The following is a 19,199-nucleotide window of genomic DNA, read 5'->3' as shown; positions in this document are numbered from 1 at the left end:
CTACACCTATGCGCAAGAGCGAGGTTTAGCCTCCTACCCCCGAAGGTTTTCCGCAACTAGAGAAAACAAGGTTCAAAACGAACTCTTTCATGCTGGTTGGACTATTCACTCCACCCTCCCTAAGGAGTCCAATGAATATTTAGATTCCTCCACTATCACATTTGGTCCTGAAGAAAGCCCACCTGACCCTCAGGGGCACTAGATTGGGCTGAAACATGTCGACCACATTTTTTTGAATACTTTCACCAAGTGCAACAGACCCTAAAGTGTCTAACTCTGCACATAAATCATTTTTTTAACCTAACCCGAACCCAGTCCTATTAAAATATTTTTTGACTGGTTTTACGAGTTTTTTAACCTACACTCACTGGGATGCCTTTATCACACACCTTTTATGATCACTACTGAAAAAACCAGAGGCAAGAACCTCCGGGTGGAGGAAGCACACAGTAACCCAATGATGATGCTGTCACGTTGTTAAGCACAGCGGATAATCGAACATACCGCTATAATACCACCTTGCAGAAAACGTGCTTGAGGGTTTCTTAACAGTTTATTAACTGTTGATGCTTACTTTGGTTCTTTCAGGACCAGTGATCCACTCTCTTTTGATATTTCAGATATTTGTTAAAGAAGCTGAGTGGGTCGCAACTCCTTCTTTCTCCCTCCCCCTGATTCATATACGATCCTCAATCACCCCTGTGGCCCACCCGCTCGGAATCAACAGGCATTTCAACCCCTGAGACAAACGAACAAACCCCCAACTACAAAGTCCCTAATCCAAGAGCAGCCCAGCAACAGCCGGCCACCCAATCCTGAAAAGTAAAAAACATTGTTAATAGTCTGCCACCTCAAGTCTCCTGGCAGGGGCTAATTTGGGTGTGGAAGGATAGGTAGTATGAGCTTCACCAGTGTTGCGCCATCCCTTTTCTAGGTGTTTGCCCAGGGACATGAGCCAGCTGGTGTCGTAGTTATCAAGAACTCCAGGGACCTTAGATTGAACAATAACCACATGCAGGGGTCAGAATCATTAAGCCTAAACAATATAATTCACCTGCGGTTTCCCCCAACTATATAGGTACTCAGTCCCAAATCATAGGCAGCAGCGCAATAAAACCCCAGTGCAATCCTCTCAGATCAGGTTGTCCACAGAGTGTGGGGTCACTTTAGGCAGGTTCTGCCCATTAACTATAAAAGTGTCTGATTCGCAGGCCATTGATCTACATTCCGAAGAATGACAGTTTCAGTATCTGTATTTTGCATCAGTGCTAACTCTTCCACTGCAAGCAGTGCTGCTGCCCACTCCTGTTCAGTCTGGGAGGGGTACAGCCTCTTCAAGGATCTACCATGGGAAGCACCTCTTGTACGCTTCCTGGGTCTTTGCCTAGGTATTCCTGACTTGGGACTGGCTTTGGGGAGGATCGACCATCATGGCAGAAGTGAGTGGTGCCATCTAAAATGGAGGAGGCTTCAAGTGCTGCTGCAGTCTCCTACTCCTCCTCTGAAAAGACCACCAGCCGCCGATATTCCTGCTGGATTGCCTCCAGCTTCCGGCGCCGTGCCTTGGCGGCCAACTCCTTCCGATTGACTTTGGAAGGAGTAGCTGTGTATCAAAAAGAAAAAAACAAGACAATTGTAAAATATACTCTTAGAAAACAGTTAATTATTCACATAGTGGCATGGTAGAGTAGCACTATAAAGCACAGTACATAACATTTTAAATCTCGCCCGTCCTTCTTCCTTCCACCCGTCTTTCACTTTTTAGTTGAACAGTGCACCAGGTGCTCTTCTCCATAAAACTACAAAGTGGAGTTGAAATCAGATAGATGAGGTCATTGGTTACTCAATACTCCCGCCCCTATGCCAATTAAAGGGTGTTTAGTCTAGTTCACTCCTCAAATGTTCACAACAACTCGTACAAAAGTCCGACCGCCATCCTCACGCTAAAAAGGGTGGGGGTCCCGTGGGGACAATTAGGAGGATGCACCCGCTACAGTGGCGCGCGCATCCTGTTTTTTTTTCAATCTGGTGGGCGGTGCCGAAAGCAATGCTAAAAATACATGTTGTGCTTTTCCAAGCACAACATGACAGGCCCCGCGCGGAGCCTGTCACGTTTTGCTTTGAAAGGCAGGGGGGTACCATAGCATAGGTACCCTCCATGGGGGCCCCCAAGCATACTCTGCATGCCTTTCTGTGGCGGCCGGCAATGCTGCCATGCAAAGGCATTCCAAAATGCAGATTATATGGCTGGTGGTGTGTTCAGAGAGACACCACCACCATATTGAACCCTTTTCCTCCTGGTCGACATGTAGGGGGTCTGATTCTTTTCTACAAGGATGGCGGGAGGTTTGCCCCTGTGGGGCGGCGGCGACTACCGCTGGCCTGGCGGGGGCAATCCGCCCGCCATCCTAATGGGGCCCTAAGTCTCAACAGTACAGTTTACATACAGTACACCCTTGCAGTGAGTGTACTGTCAACAATAGTTAAGGATTATGAATCTAACTTACCACCGCCCCCTACTGGTGCTGGCACTCCACCTACCGCTCCATCGTCGGTATCGGCAGCAACTGCCGCATCCTCTCCCTCCGCGTCGCCTTCGCTGGCCCCGGCAATGGTGGTCGGTAGTGCGCCTAGAAAACATTACACATTTATTAGGCGTCATATACACCTCCCCCTAATGGTCAGTAGCAAGATTGATAAATGAGTTAATAGTATATAACATACATCACTAGTACAAATCAGGTAGTAGTAGAGTAGACACTAATAGTTATATATGGTCCCCCCGAGGGTCATTCTAGCCTTTTCTTAGTTAGCCCGAGCCATGCAACCATTTTACCTTTGTGTCTCTTATTTTTGCACATGTGACGTTACCTTGCAGCTTTTTGTATAAGACACCTTTGAGCCCACATGACCTGCCTCACACTGCTACTGTCTACGCGTTGCATACAAGCGGTCAACAAAAACATTAACAAGCCACTTTTTTATGCAGTACTGGTGTACTGTTAGTCCATATTGCTTATCCATAAATGCTACACTTTTTGGCACGGCTGAGAAATGCTTGCAAGTTGCAATATACTAACGCGCACCATTTCATTTTTCGCATTACAGACGGAAGATTCCCTTCTACGAACCAGAGCTTTGCAGAGCTTATGAATGATGCAACAACTACCAGTACTAAGTTCTTCTAAGGTGAGGGGTCCCTTCACTCAGAGATCTTCATTGATACATTTATATAAACTAAATTCCTAGGGGGATGGTGGTGCTCCCTTCCACCACTGTTCAGTTATCATGATTTAATTCCCAACTGTAAGTAAGTGTAACAATGTTTATTGTTTTAATGATATTGATTTTCCGGTTGGTGCTGCATTATATAATAGAACAATGTACAGAGCTTCTCAATTCAAAATAAACATTTTGAACTTACATAGACTTGGTGGTATTTGGTGTGGACTTACACGAGGAGTGAGCAAATTAAAGGAAGGGTGTTCATGTGCATTGCTTCCACGACTGAGAAGTTGGGTGTGTTATGTTCTGGGTTTTCTACTTGTTGGGTATCTTGGGGGGAGGGTTCGGAGACCTAATAGTTATTACTAGACAGTACTATAGTCGGGCAGGGGATTGTGGTGGGTTCTGAATTTCTGATTGAGGTGTGTGAGGAAGGTCCAACCTACCATCACCAACATCCTATTTTCTTGTGCAAAGGTCTGTATGTGCAAGATCCCTACAACAGTATGTAGTGTAGGTTAGCCACTCCCTATTTACAACACTAAGTTAGCATAACCGCGCCAACTGTTAGAAAGCCAGCTTGCCGTTTCTGCTGCTTTGCACGCGACACTGTTGTTATATGTTATTCATTTTAGAAATGCTTGCTCGACTTTGCCTTACAGGATAACAGTTTATTGTTTAACATTCTTAAACACTGTGCTGCGACCTTCGTCTGTACATCATGTAAAGAACAAGGTTAGGACACTAGACGGTGCAGAGTGTTGTGTTCAGATTGATCGTACCACTTTTTAGACATATCATACATGCAGCTGCCAATAACTGAAGGACAAGAGCCTTTAATATTACCGTACAGATTGTTTTAGCATTTCATTCGACAGAAGAGCTGATGCATGAGAGAGCCCCGCTGATCTTATGATGTGATTCTACTAAGCTGATCTATACGGTATGGGGTTCCCCCTGTTAGCCTAAGAGACCTTCTAATAGTATAATAAACTTATTAGTTACTAGAGAAAAGGAGTGTGGCTGTTTACCACTGTCATTATTATTATGATTGCTCCTTTCGTTGTGTATGGTATTGTAACAATGCTGATGGTTTTGATCTTAACCATTTGTTTACTAGTGTTAGCCAAAGTACTGCATCTTAGGACACGAGGTTTATAAAATAAACTCTTTAAACTTTACAGTGTCTGTATTATTCTGTTGTGGACTGCTAAATAAGTACAAACTGGTATTTCGGATTCCCACCATACCTGAGAAATATCTAAGTCGCCTGTTCTGGTTTGTCTATACATTGGGACCGCCTAGCTAGATCTAGGCTAACGAATGGGACACTAAGCTAGTCGGATATTGGGTTCTTGGTTCTGAGGGGAGTTTCTGGTACACCACAATTCTCTGAGGTCCTGGTTTCCTGCGCATAGTTCTGTGCAAACACAGTATCCCTGCAACATGGCGCCCAACGTGTTATGATCTGATACGCCTTAGTAGTACTTTTATTAGTCCACAACGCCCTCACTCTGGTTTCCGGATAACGGGAGTGACGGCTTAATCTACCTAGGTTTCGACTAAAGGTTCGTTCAAGCTTGATAATTAAAAAGATTAGTTTTTACTGAACCCAAGTGCTACTGTGAGACTTGTCGTTATTCTTTAGTGTGTCCTGATGTCGGTCAATATAGCCGCACATAGTAGGGTTCCTCTACGTCAGCACTTACGGACGTATGGGGTGCCTGATGACGGGCTGGCTGTGGTCTTTGTGGTAGCTGCTGACGCAGCGCACCCTTATGAGTTGTTTTACTCATGGGTGACTTTTCCAGAAGTGGTCGAAGATGATACGTTCCACGAGTATACTGCCACACAAGTACCTGTTGCTTATGCTCCGTATAGGACACTAGAAATACCTATTTCTGCCTGGCAGCATACTATTTGGTTTAATGGTGCCCTTCCCCATACGGTAGCACCGCCACGACTTGGCCCTTTGTCAATTGCAGGAGCTGATTGGCCGGTGCTGGCCGGTTTCACACCCCATCCAAATTACATGACGGTTGGGGTGGCAGACTTACGAGTACTGCACACTGCCTTGATTACGATCCATAGGGCTTTAGTGCAGTACGTGTCTCGCAACGTACAGGTGGGGGCACCTACTGTTGCGGGTCACACGACTGACCACCGAGCTGTGGTCATTAGTCCCGTGATGGTTAATGCGGTTGTGGGCAAGCGCCCCCTCAGTAAGGATGAATTTCCTTATTGGCTTGCTGAAAAGTTTGATCAACTGGAAGCCGTGTTTCCAAACACTTCTCCTGTGGATAAACACAGGATACTCACCATTACTTTACCGAAAGATCTGGTCCCTGATATTGCCGATTGTAACAATTGGGGCACAGTCTTTGCTGCGACTTATTCGAAGTGCTATGGCACTCCGTCTATGTCAGTACTACCCTCTGTCATCAAGAAAGTTCAGGAAAATCATGGTGCAGAGGCGGCTATTGAATTGGGAATGAAGCTAGTCGACAGCTTCGATGTGGTTTCTTCCATGGTGATGGGGAACCTAAAAGGAGATGCTCTTCACTTCCAAGTAGGCAATATGCTGGAACTTGTGGCTCCTGCCGACAAGCCTAGGGAATTTGCAAAAATTATTGCAAAAGCCTACAGAATGGTGGGACGTAGCGCCTTAGGTGTGAAACCCACCGTTAAGATTCCTGATGTAGTACAGCAGACTAAGGTGAGTTCGTCTACAAAAGACGAAAAGCCCAAGTTTCCGAAGGAAAGTTGGCGAACCAAAAAACAGGGAAAACAGCAACAGAAGCGTAGGTCACGTTCTGCTTCGCCAGTTCAGTCGACAACTGAACGTAAATATGATTTGCACGATCGTTCTAATATTAAGTCACCTGATAGATTTCAGGTTTCTGAACGCTCTCCTCGTTCTTCACAGGAAACATCGGCTTCACAATCCGGTGGCGGAGACCGTGGAAGAGGAAGGGGTGCCCAAGGACGTGAGCAACCCCGCCAGACAGACGTAAAAGGCAAGCAGGACGACGCTGCGCGTCAAAGACCTCCATTTCAGAAAAAGAAAGTTGCTGCCCTAACAGCGAGATATGCCTCAGATGGTACGGACACTGCTTCAGAACCGGACATGGGCTCTAACGGTGTTAGACAGCGCGGCGGAAGTTACAGTAGTGCGGCAAGCACTGCGTCCGTATCTGGAGGTGACAGCAACTGATACATATGTAACTGTTGAAACTGCTGATACTCGCGTGGCCCCCCCTGAACAGATGTTTGACATAATCCTTAAAATAGAGGGTGACATACATCGTAGAATTAGAGTAGTTTTTTGGGATAATTTATCCTCCACTTATGACATTCTGTTAGCAGAGGAGGATTGGCCTCCGGCTTTCATTTTAGATGTTCCTAGAGGGGAAGTAGTGATACTCCCCGCCTTTGGGCACATGGTGCCTATGGAACAACCTAACAGGTTGGCCGACGAGTGGGCGCAGGTGCAAGCGCCTGCGTTGTATTGCAATCAAGTGGGCTGGGATAAAATTTCTCCTGACCATACGATTCCATTGCGGTCCGATCCCCAGCCTCAACCCCAATATCCCATGCGTCGCGAAGCTAGAGCTCACGTCGCGACTATCCTTGAACAATTGGAATATCAGGGAGTAATTGAAACTTGTGTGTCACCTATGAATAACCCTTTATTCACTGTGACGAAGCCTGACGGGTCGTACCGCCTAGTTTTGGATTACCGGAACTTAAACTCTCACTGCCGGACGTGCGCGGTACAAAATACTCACGGGTCGGCTCTCGTCGATAGTCTTGTGAGAAAACGGTTTAAAACCACACTTGACATTTCCAATGGTTTTTACAGCCATAACCTGTCCCCACAAAGTAGTGAGTGGACGGCTTTTACCTCAGGCGGTAAACAAAGAAAGTTTAATAGGCTGCCTATGGGCTATAAGAACAGCCCTGGGGTCTTTGCTGCTCGAGTGGTCTCGCTCTTAGAGTATATGGACCCGGATGCATACTCGTATGTTGATGACATTTATCTGACAGACGAGGAGTTGCTTCCACACCTTGCTCGCGTGGATTGCATAATCACTATGTTTGCAGACTTCGGATACAAATTCAATTTTGCGAAGTGCCACATTGCCGAGCTCACAGTGTTGTTCTTGGGGTACGAACTCAACAATGAGGGTCGCGGCTTGGCTCCGCACTTCCTTGAGAAGTGTGCACGCCTTTGTACTCCTACAACGCTGAAGAAGTTACAATCATTGCTGGGTTTTCTGAATTTCGGTTGTACCTACATTCCTGATTATGCCCAGCTTATCAAGACACTTTATGCCTTGGTACAACCTACTTTTACCAAATCATGCTGGCTGCCAGAGCATACAGCTGCATTGCAAACTTTGCAGTCTGATCTTCTTGCTTCAAAATACTTACAAACTCGTGATAACCACACTAACCTGGTTATTAGAATTGTACCAGGCGCAGTGGGTTTCACGTACTTAACTTTCAATGAGGGCGACACCGTTCCCATTGCTTACAAATCTCATCTGTACACTTCAGCTGAGCTGCGCTTTTCCGCTTTCGAAAAAGTACTGACAGCAGTTCAGATGGCGATCCTGAAAGAACGAGCGCTATCACAGGGAAAGCACATGCTGGTGGTAACACCGTACCCTGCCCTCGAGGCAGTCACAAAAGCTAGTGTACCATATTCTAAGGCTTTGCATCCAAGGTGGATACAATCGGTGACTTCCTTAGCTTCGCAAGACGTCGCATATATCTTTGACGCGGCGTTGCAGTCTCAGGAGTTTTTTGATTATGAATTCGTTCATCCGACTCCTTCGACATTGCGCCCACTTGAGTAGTACCGTTGTGTCATTTACACTGACGGGTCTGCGCAACCCGCTACTGGATCGAAGCACGCCTATTCAGCTGCCTGCGCAATAGTTGTGGGTACTTTCGTGAATGGAGAGTTCCAATCTGAAGCTGTGCATACACAGACTTTAGGTGATTGTACCGCTCAGTTGGCTGAAGTTCGTGCTCTGGTGCTTGCGCTGGAGTACACTGATCTTCGAATCCCCACTGGTGTGTGATTCGTTCTATTGTGTTCAATCTTACAATGACAATCTACATTTTTGGATTCAGAATGATTTCCGTGATTCCAAAGGTAGCACAATAAAGCATAAAACGCTTTGGGTTCGAGTGGCAGCACTTAAGGAACTGCTGCCTCTCGTGAATGTAATTCACACTCTTGGTCACCAACGAGTTGGTGTCCATGCTGTCGGTAACAGTTTGGCTGACGAGGCAGCAAAAACAGCAGTGGCAACATATCTAGTAGCAGCAGTTACAAGATCCAAAAGCAAGATCGATGATGACATCTTGGCAGCTATTGCTGCTTCCGAGAAAGGGACGACTTTTCCGAAAGGCTTCCCTTCTCGATACCATTATCACTTAAGTCCTGATAACGTCCCGTTAGTGAGGATTAATGACGTTGGTGACAGGGTGATTCACAACGCAGACCGTAGATGGTCTTTGATATCAGCAGCCCACGAGGGTGTTGCGTCTGCGCATGCCGGAGTGTCGGCTACTGTATCTCAGTTGCAACAACGTTACTGGTGGTACCGTTTGTACAAACAAGCGCGGGCATATGTTCTTACATGTGAAATTTGCCAGCAGATTAAACCTTCTTCTGCAGCGCATCCGCCACAAACACAGTTGCACATATCTAATCAATCACTTGCGTGCGTTTATTTAGATCACTGCGGTCCTATTACCTCTGATACTGCGTACAAATACATCTTGGTTGCAGTTGATTCGTGCACACGTTTCCTGTGGGTATGGCCACAAAGGAGTGCTGATGCCAGAACTGTCATCAAGGATTTGCGTATCTTTATAGGGAGTTTTGCATGTGGTACCCTTCATTCTGATCAGGGTCCTGCGTTCGCCTCAAAGGCGTACAAGGAGGCCATGAGTGAACTGGGGGTCCAAGTCAAATTTTCGTCTCCATACCGGCCTGACGGCAATAGTGTTGTGGAGCGGATGAACCATGACCTAAAGCAATCTTTGACAGCGAGGGTATTAAGTACAGGCCGGAACTGGCTCTCCCACTTGTATGACGTACAGCGTGCACTTAATAATCTCCCTAGAAGGTCTCTGGGTGGGAGGACCCCATACATGATGCTCTTTGGAGTGAGAATGTTTGTCCCGGACCTTGATGGTCTAGACATGGCGGCTGCTGCCGCCCCTTTTGACCTAGATGACCACTGTGCTGTATTGCAGAATCTACAAGAAGCCAGAGACACTCTAGCGAAAGGACACGTACCCTCTACATCTGAAGCTGCACTCCAGATTCCGGTAGTCGGCTGGCTACCTCGAGTTGGTGACCTGGTCCATGAGAAGGTGGAGAACAAGAAGGAGTTCGGCCCCTCTTATCGTGCACCAGTCCCGGTGCTTGGAGTCCTGGGTACGCGTACAGTTGTTTTACCTCCACTTCCTGGTCGCAAGGAGAACAGGTACATCTCGATTGACAATGTCAAGCTACAGCGGGTGGCCGATACTCCATAGTATAACACCTTCAGTTTCTTGCCCTTCAATGCTGAGAAACTCTGTTGTAGTGCCACCCTCCAACATCTTACCTGAAGTTTCCATTGAGATGCTTGCAGTTGCTGGTCCTTCTGTGCCATCTAATGCTGGTGGTTCACCTGATGATCCGGAGTATGCTTATCCAACAGAAGTACCTTTGCCTCTATTACATTCAACAACAATTGCCCAGTCACATTCTTCCTTTGAAACTGAATCATTGACTTCCACTGCCCCTTCCAAAATTTCTACATTTTTTGCCTGGTTCAACAGACATTTTTTGGTTGCACCTTGGACTTACATCTGGCTGGTGCTAATAAGTATTTTTTTGTTTATGTCCATTGGCTTTGTGGTAGTGTTTTTTAAATTGATCAATGGACACTATCTGAATGAGCGATCTACAATTCGATTAATTGATGGAACTTTAGCCCCCCATTCTTCATCACACATCATGAAAAGGGACCAGACTTTTGTGAACATCACCGCCTGGCCTGTACGTGATGGAATTGCTTGGGATGCTGTGAACTTTCAAATTCATGGTCCCACCGAAGTGATTAATGTACCAACTGTTTTTCGTGTTTCCATGGGTGATGTCGTTAAACAGAACATCCGATCGGATTATTGGGATGTGCACACGATAGAAACACTGTTTTCAGATTTAAAATATTATGCTGCATTTGATGCTGAGGATTTATATATTGAATAATGCAAATTACGATGAACAGTTTTGCTATCAACATTATGACACACATTTTTTACACAGGGCAAATACATTTCGGAACTTTGTTAATTTCACACAGTGGGAACATTGTCCTGTCCCTATGCCTGGCAGTTCTGCCACGTTAGTAAAAAAATTCACATACTTTTCAGATTTTAGTGTGTCTCACCCTGAGTCTTTTTATTTTAAGGTAGTGGTAGAACCAGCTTCTAAAATTAGACACACACAAAATTATTATATTCCAAATCCTTTATGGATGAATTGGCTGTTGGAGGTTATGACCTCTGGAAAGCTACTATCGATCTTAAATCGAATTGGGGAACTAAACCGTGGCAGGTACAAGGAACAGAAGCTTTGCATCGTGCCTGTCTTATACCAAATCATATGTTATTTTTTAATTCAACTATTTTTCAGACCACCTGTTTTGGATTGGCTATATCTAAAAAATTGAATTCCCCCACAATCCCGGATCTGGGTGCTTACCCTAATTGGGCGAATCACACAGATCTGTCCCTTACTATGTTGCAGTCCCTCGTCTCCAACACCACCTTCAATATTTCAGCAATAGATCCGGAAGAATGGTTGATATGGCAGACGGGTTCAGATTCCTGTCAACGTCGGTTTCTGGATTTGACACCAGGGTATACACAACTTAGAGTAGACCCTCGTTTTCCATCGTCACACACGGTAAGTACCTACTCGGTAGGTAAGTTATGCCAGTCATGGTTGCAACATTCCACATTGACTTCAGTTAAGCTTCATTTATCACGGTTAAATGACAAAATAGATTTAAATGATTTTATTAAAGGACCTGCGACTGGCAGGTCCAAGAGATGGGTTTATGCTATTTACAATGAAGTTTGGAAATTGTCACAAATTGAAGCAGCCTCGAGACTTCGTGCTATTGACCAGGCCAATATGGAGAAAGTATTGGCTGTTATAGACAATAGTATTAACACCTTGTCTTCTAGGATTTATACATTAGATAATATTGTTTCATCTGTCGTAGACATTGTGCAGGATGATGTGTCTGTGTTATACCATGGTCAAAATCAGTTGCGTACGATTATGCAGTTTGCATGGACCTTGCAAACGTTAAAGGCTGGGAAAGTCCCTTGGGATTACATGAATACGTCTTCGTTGTTCCTGCCTTTTAATTTGACCGATAAACAGCAGTTTATGTCCATGAAAGACGCAACTTACGCATTACTGCACATTGAAAAGCTAGAACCATTACCTTTTTCTATTGCTGAGTTGAATTCGGCTGTGTGGTTAGTACACGGGTTGATCACGTTGCCTTTCAATAGGTTTAAGTTCAGTTCGTGCATGAAGCATTATGCCATAGGCAGATATGAACAGCTTGGTAATGCCTTCCTGCACGAAGTTTGGTCACTTCCTTTCACATATAGATGCGTGAGGGATGGCAAGGAAGTTTACTTGAAAGGTGAAGAGTGCACTTCCGCTCCTGATCATTCTGTGGTTTGTAGACATATACAATTACATGGCGCTTGCAATATACACGCTCCTTATTTAGCTTGTGTCCTAAAAGGAATTCCAATGCCAGTTATCAAGTCTTCATTTAAGCTGCTTGCCAACGGTAGTTATTTGCTTTTAAATAATGAAGCTTGCTGTGGGATGCTAGTGGGTATTCCTTACATAGTCACCGTTTCACAAAGGGTGGTTTGCTGTAATAACGTCCTTTTCCCACCCCCGTACGGCAAGCTCGATATATCCATCTGGCCGGCGATTCCAACCTTGAACGCAGAGTTCAACAGGATGAGTAGAATAAGGGCTCTTTTGTCTCGGGAAGAGGTTTCTTTGACTTCGTCCCGTGAAACATTTCTTCTTCACATAGCAAACACACGCACTGAAGTACAAGCCCTTTTAAATACTGACCTCCCCCTACATTTTGGAACATTGATACAAACTATCTTTAATGCTTCGTCTACGACTGGCCTTGTACATTTTTTTAAAGTTGTGGGCTCAGGCCTCGTGACATCTTTTCAAACTATTTTTGGTGTGATCCCCGCATTTTTACAGTCTATTTGTTCGAGCGTCTTTGGCGGCTTTCCCTTACTCCTCGCTATTGCGGCAGGGATCCTCTTATTAATCTGCGCGCTACGACATGGCTGCACGCCTAGTATTGCAAGACAACATGCCCCGTCTGCTCCATCTCCGTAACCGGATGCTTGAATACTACGGCATTTTGCCTCTGGCAACTTTGAGCATCAAATATGGATTATCCTTCCGGTTTCCCTTTTTTACCTGTGTACAACCTGTCTTTCACTGCCTAGATTGTCCCTTCCAGTGGGCTCTGGCTTTGTGCTTATCAAACTTGGTGTCGCTTGACCCGGATTTTGATGACTTGATGGGCCCCTTAGTGGCTCATGAGTTTACCTGTTCTGGTGTCGGGTTTATGGCCTTGGGTGCAACAGAAGGAGTCCTTGGGAACTGGGATATCGGAGAGGCCGCTGTTGGATTCCTTGAACGGAGTTATCTCGAGGATACAGCCAGTTCTCCTGTTATGGTGCTGGATGCTCCGATAGTTGAAGAACACGTGTGTTCCTTTGAATTGCTAAATTGGATGGCAGATACTTTTGCGGACCGCTCCAATGATTTCCTCTTGGAAGCTGTTGCAACGTACGGTGCATATACCCTGATGGATTGACTGTTTTACTTAGTTAAGACAGAATGCATCGAAGGATGTCAAATCTTTTATACGTTTTTTACAAACAAAATTTTTTTTTCTCTAGGACATCAGTTTTGATTTTTACACAATTTTTTTCTTTGTCGCTTCTCGAACTTTACACTTACCTTATATGGACTTATTGTACACGCCCTTGGTTCTGTTCTATATCACTTGAACTCTGCGTTCTTGCTAAAGTGCGCCCCTAGTGGTTAGTGATTCGATCAAAGGGGGGTGTAGTGTGGGTTGGCCACTCCCTATTTACAACACTAAGTTAGCATAACCGCGCCAACTGTTAGAAAGCCAGCTTGCCGTTTCTGCTGCTTTGCATGCGACAGTGTTGTTATATGTTATTCATTTTAGAAATGCTTGCTCGACTTTGCCTTACAGGATAACAGTTTATTGTTTAACATTCTTAAACACTGTGCTGCGACCTTCGTCTGTACATCATGTAAAGAACAAGGTTAGGACACTAGACGGTGCAGAGTGTTGTGTTCAGATTGATCGTACCACTTTTTAGACATATCATACATGCAGCTGCCAATAACTGAAGGACAAGAGCCTTTAATATTACCGTACAGATTGTTTTAGCATTTCATTCGAACAGAAGAGCTGATGCATGAGAGAGCCCCGCTGATCTTATGATGTGATTCTACAAAGCTGATCTATACGGTATGGGGTTCCCCCTGTTAGCCTAAGAGACCTTCTAATAGTATAATAAACGTATTAGTTACTAGAGAAAGGAGTGTGGCTGTTTACCACTGTCATTATTATTATGATTGCTCCTTTCGTTGTGTATGGTATTGTAACAATGCTGATGGTTTTGATCTTAACCATTTGTTTCCTAGTGTTAGCCAAAGTACTGCATCTTAGGACACGAGGTTTATAAAATAAACTCTTTAAACTTTACCGTGTCTGTATTATTCTGTTGTGGACTGCTAAATAAGTACAAACTGGTATTTCGGATTCCCACCACACCTGAGAAATATCTAAGTCGCCTGTTCTGGTTTGTCTATACATTGGGACCGCCGAGCTAGATCTAGGCTAACGAATGGGACACTAAGCTAGTCGGATATGGGGTTCTTGGTTCTGAGGGGAGTTTCTGGTACACCACAATTCTCTGAGGTCCTGGTTTCCTGCGCATAGTTCTGTGCAAACACAGAATCCCTGCAACAAGTAGTAGTATGTCCTATAGGCTATCATATCAAAATAGTAATAAATCTGGTTGGACATTTGTTGCTGTGAATTGTCAAAGCCTCAAGATTAACAAAGACTCAAGATCAATAAGACTAGAAGTAGTACAAGAGGACGACCCAAAGGACTGGAATCTATGGCTAGAGCTACTGGTGAATCTGAGTTTTATTTACAACCTTTCAAATAAAGAGTGGCACTGGCCAACTGGGCAAGCTTAGCTACTACAGTACAGACAGACTGATAGTAGTAGTAGTACAGAGAGTCATCATAGCAGAGGCAGGGATAACAAGATTTTTGAAACCGTACAGATCGAAGGATAATTGTTGGTAAAAAATAGCATTGGGAAACTGAAATAATAGTTCGTGAAAAATATGGTGCAGTAAAAGTTATGGAATAAGAAATATTATTAAAAACAAGAAGACTTACTGGGGCCAGCAGAGGAGCCCTCGTTGGTGTCCTCATGGTGGTGGTGTTCTCCCGCCGAATGCCCACTCCCTGTCTGCCTGCCCCTGGGTGCTGATGAACAGGAAAGATATAAGAAAGAGACAAACATTGATGGATGGTGTCAAACAAATACAATATTTTTAAAGAACGGTCAAAAAACACCTATGTAAACAACAATTGCAATAACTAAATTGACCGATCTCATCTGGTCAACAAGTAGTATTGGGGGATTCGCGGATCGACTACTTAAGTTACTATTTATCAACAGTAATCCAGCCTAAGTACGACGTACCACCCGACCTAGCCCACCTATTCCAGGGGTGCCAACTGTACATTAAGTATGCATTTCCACTTCTTTTTTGTCCTCAACAATGCATATGGTCAAATGGAGGACACATGACTACATTTTTTTTATACACCAAATTTTGGGTTTATTGATTGATGCTGATGTTCTGCTAGTGCTAAGCCAATTACCACCACTCATTGAACAAACTAGAAAAGGTTCTAATAAAGACTGGCGTACTAGCAGCACGTGACGTAACTGAGGGGGCATCATGCATACCACTAAAAAATTACAAACTCATACAAAGTACCTAAACCTAAGTATCAATCCTCCCCTCTCTCTTAATGACAGGACAAAGTAGAGACTAGAGTCACTGTAGCATTACGTAACTTAATTTCTGTAAAAAAAACTCTTACAGAATCACGCTAAGCGAGCGCAAACGCAAAGTTGCAAACAAGTAAGATTAGTAGTAGCGCAGAGGAGCACCTGTGTCATAACAATCACAGAAGACTTTTAAACGTAATTAACCTGGAATGTAAGCAGCAACATTCTAGCTGGTTGGAAGAAAAAAAAGATATTCGTAATATAACACAGAGCAGAAGAACAGACACAAAGTAGTGATAATTAAATAGTTACTCACCAAGACCCGGGACCTCCACTCCTAGCAGGTCCAGCAGGTCCTGCTCACGGTCCAGGATGTCGGACCACCGGTGCGTCAACTGCGCCTGAGTGCGCCGGACCCCAGAGCAGCGCAACACTGCCCGGCGCACCATCCCCCACCGCTGTCGACACTCCCGGAGGCCGTACCCGGACCCAGGCCTGCCACCTGCTGTCAGGGTTGAGGGGAGGTGGCGCTGCACAAAGAAAATTAGTGCAGCCAACTCCATCTCCCCAAATAAGGCCCGTGCCTGCACCCCTTTGAAGAACCGGGGTTTAACCCAGCGGCGTCGGGGACACGCCTAAGATCTTCGTGTTCACCTGTCTTGGCATACAGAGACACGGAATACTTCTGGATGGCATCAGAGACCAAGTTTATTAGCTGCAGCTAGTAACAGTGATCCTAGAAATACATCACGGTGTAAATTCTCAGGAGACTGCTCATTTTACTAAGGCGAGATGTCTCCTTTTATATCCAATATTCACATTATAAATGTACACCCACTGCACAAAATTCTAGCCAATAAGGTACATTTTCAAACAAAGTGTCACATAACAAAAACTCAATTTACAGTATCCCAACCCAAAAGTTAATTATTAGGAATGTCCCAAATTCAATCTCCACAAGCCGGGACAAACCTATAATTGAAAGCATAACCCATGTAATGAAGAAACATAAAAAAAGAAACGGTAACAGATGCTGAACAAGATAAGGCATGTGCAAGGAAACTAAAAGTTAACGATGTCCTGAACATTGATTGGCAATCTCAGACAAAGATTGATCAGGGAAATTGGCTTTGCGGGGTCAGTTTCAGGTGCAGAGGTCAGTTTCTTACAGTTCATTTCAGAGTCAAAAAGAAACCTAGTTAATGTATACATGAACTAAGAAGGCCAGGCCACTTTATTCGCCAGGCTACCTTCACAGGCCTACGTGAGGGCAACACCAAATGGTGGCACAGAACAAAATGGAGTCAGACTCGAGAATTACAGAACCTCAGACCCTCCTTTTGCCATTACGTAGGCAATAACCTAAGACTCATGTTAATCTGAATCTAGGTCTATGTCGATATTCATGAGGTCATCAAGGTGTTGCTGTAGCATCATCTTATTATTCTCTACTTCTCTCGGGGACAGGTCTCCGAACACACATAGTAGCACAAAGACTACAAATGGCGGGACCACACTGGATGCAAAGACAACAAGAGAAAAGGATGGTTAAAACCATACCAAGGAATGTCAAAATCTTCCATCCCCATTTGGACAGCAGTCCCCAAAACCATCCCGTCAATGACCAATCTCCTTCGTCTACATGGATAGACTCAGAGATTTTATACAACCTAGAGATGGCTTGGTACACTGTAGGGGCATTATCTGGTATGTAAACACAGCAACTGGATCCAATCAATTTACATACTCCTCCTCGATCTGCAAGTATGATGTCTAATACCATACGGTTCTGCAAAGTCATAAGGCGGTCCGCTTGAAGCTCAGCTGTAACATTACTAAGAGCACCTGCCGTCTCATTAATAGTAGCTTCAACAACGCGGACAAGCTGTCGAATATGCCTACTATTGATCATAGGACCCCAAAAGGGTAAAAAGCCCTTGAAGAAATCTCCTACTTCGTGTGCTGCGGTATCTTCCTTATTGAAGACACCTCTACCATATCTCGTTCTATGATAGTCTGAAACAGTAGGGTATGTAGGGGGAAGTAGAAACGCCACATAACACGTTCCTGAAAAATCAGGTGGCAACCATGTGTAGGCTCTGTCATGACAAACAAAATATGTGCCTTTACCTGGCACAAACGGTGGAGAAGTCCGAGATGAATACTCTTACCTAGCTGAGCTTTCGGATTCCGACCATTACCTTGAAAACAAAAGTGGCCTCGGTGGGGTACAATCCAAATAGGGGGAGACCTTTTTTGTCTCTCCTTCTCTGTCAAACTGGTACTATATCCAGTCACGTTCCAACCAACGTAAGCCTGCACCTCATCCTTAGGGATAGCATTATATGCATCAATATCTCGGATCATAGCTACTATTCCCCTTATTAAGGCACTATTGCTCGAGTTATCTTTAAGGGAACGTAAGGGGTGTACCTCATTTGCATAGATAAACATGGTCTGAAAAGCCCACACAGACCCATTAAAAGAAAAAGGCAAAACCAAATATGGCATACCTTTATCTTTCGTATGAGGCATAAGACCACAAACCCAACAATTAGTGGTATTTACTACTAACCGATGCTGATGCAAAACTGTATAAACGAGTTGTTGACAAATTCTGATCTCCTTGTCTGTTCATGTTCAGGCAACGTATAAAACTGGTGCAAAGAAACAGTAGTGGAAGAAAGCATAGGTTGGGAGGTGGGTGCAGATATCTGTTGTATAGCATAGACAGTCCAACCCACACAAGCCAATGTGATACTTAAAAACATCAAAAAGCACAATATTATAAAACATTTGCTATGTATCAATGTACAAAATCTTGTCTTAAGATCTATTCTCTCAACATCTTTCAGTTACAACAGACTCCATCCTCTAACGTGCTGCTCGCGGCAATTTTCCTTCTTCACTTAAGTGTGTGTCCAGGCGTCCTAGACGTCCCTAGAACCGCAGACCTTTCGTCAATACGCGGGCCACCCTTTAAGTTCTTATACCGCGACCCTGCAGCGGAACCCGGATGGTGGTTCGAAAAAGAAAAATATTCTCTTGTCTGAAAGAGTGTAATTCACAAAAAAATTCACATTTTATTTGTCCTTTTTAGACCTTAAGTTGTAGCGTTCTTTACCAGGCACAGTTTGATCCTGAAAGAGTGTCTCTGGGTGCGTAGTATCAAGTCTCAAACACGGCGGCACAGCTTCTTGCAAGACTTTATCATCCGCACGTTCTGACTGAGTCCATTCCAGATGTGCATCGCTAAAAGGTACAAATCTCGGAACCCTTTCACTCTCTGAAGCGGCAACACCTTCCCAGACCCACTTATCGTACGGTAAGGGCAAAGGTATCTTCTTACAATGGGTACCATGTACACAGTTTTTCTTGCCGAACACCTTAATAGCAGTCCGAGTTGATAACAGGACTTGGTATGGACCGGTCCATCTTGGTTCCAAGTTCTTTGACCTCTGGAAATTCTTGGTTAGAACCCAGTCGCCAGGTTGAATCGTATGGCCTGCGTCTACAGAAACTGAAGACAAAGTGTCATGGACCTGTTGGTGAATAACACGCAATTTAGCAGTCAAATCATGTAAGTAGTCAACCAACATAGGATACTCGATATCACTGTACTTCCTAGGCCTCGCCACACCCCAGACATTCACCGGGCGTCCAAAAATAATCTCGTATGGGCTAAATCCCACGCGAGAATGTACTGTCGTTCTCGTGGACAAAAGTGCCAATGGTAAGGCATCAGGCCA

At 44.6% G+C, this 19,199-nt stretch overlaps 1 protein-coding gene across 1 annotated transcript; it reads right to left on the bottom strand.

The window, feature by feature from the left end:
* Positions 1-535: 535 nt before the first annotated feature.
* LOC146869504 (uncharacterized) lies at positions 536-15,139 on the bottom strand. The gene is made up of 3 exons (XM_085654106.1): positions 14,826-15,139; positions 2,508-2,630; positions 536-1,603 (listed from the first exon to the last, which is right to left on the bottom strand). Exons 1-3 carry the CDS (start codon positions 14,950-14,952, stop codon positions 1,491-1,493), a joined length of 363 nt encoding a protein of 120 aa, XP_085510232.1. The 5' UTR covers positions 14,953-15,139; the 3' UTR covers positions 536-1,490.
* Positions 15,140-19,199: the final 4,060 nt, after the last annotated feature.

Source organism: Triturus cristatus, chromosome 1_1, assembly GCF_964204655.1.
Source record: "Triturus cristatus chromosome 1_1, aTriCri1.1, whole genome shotgun sequence".
Taxonomy (NCBI): Eukaryota; Metazoa; Chordata; class Amphibia; order Caudata; family Salamandridae; genus Triturus; species Triturus cristatus.
The sequence above is the reverse complement of the archived record's forward strand: the minus strand, read 5'-3'. Positions and strand labels throughout refer to the sequence as shown.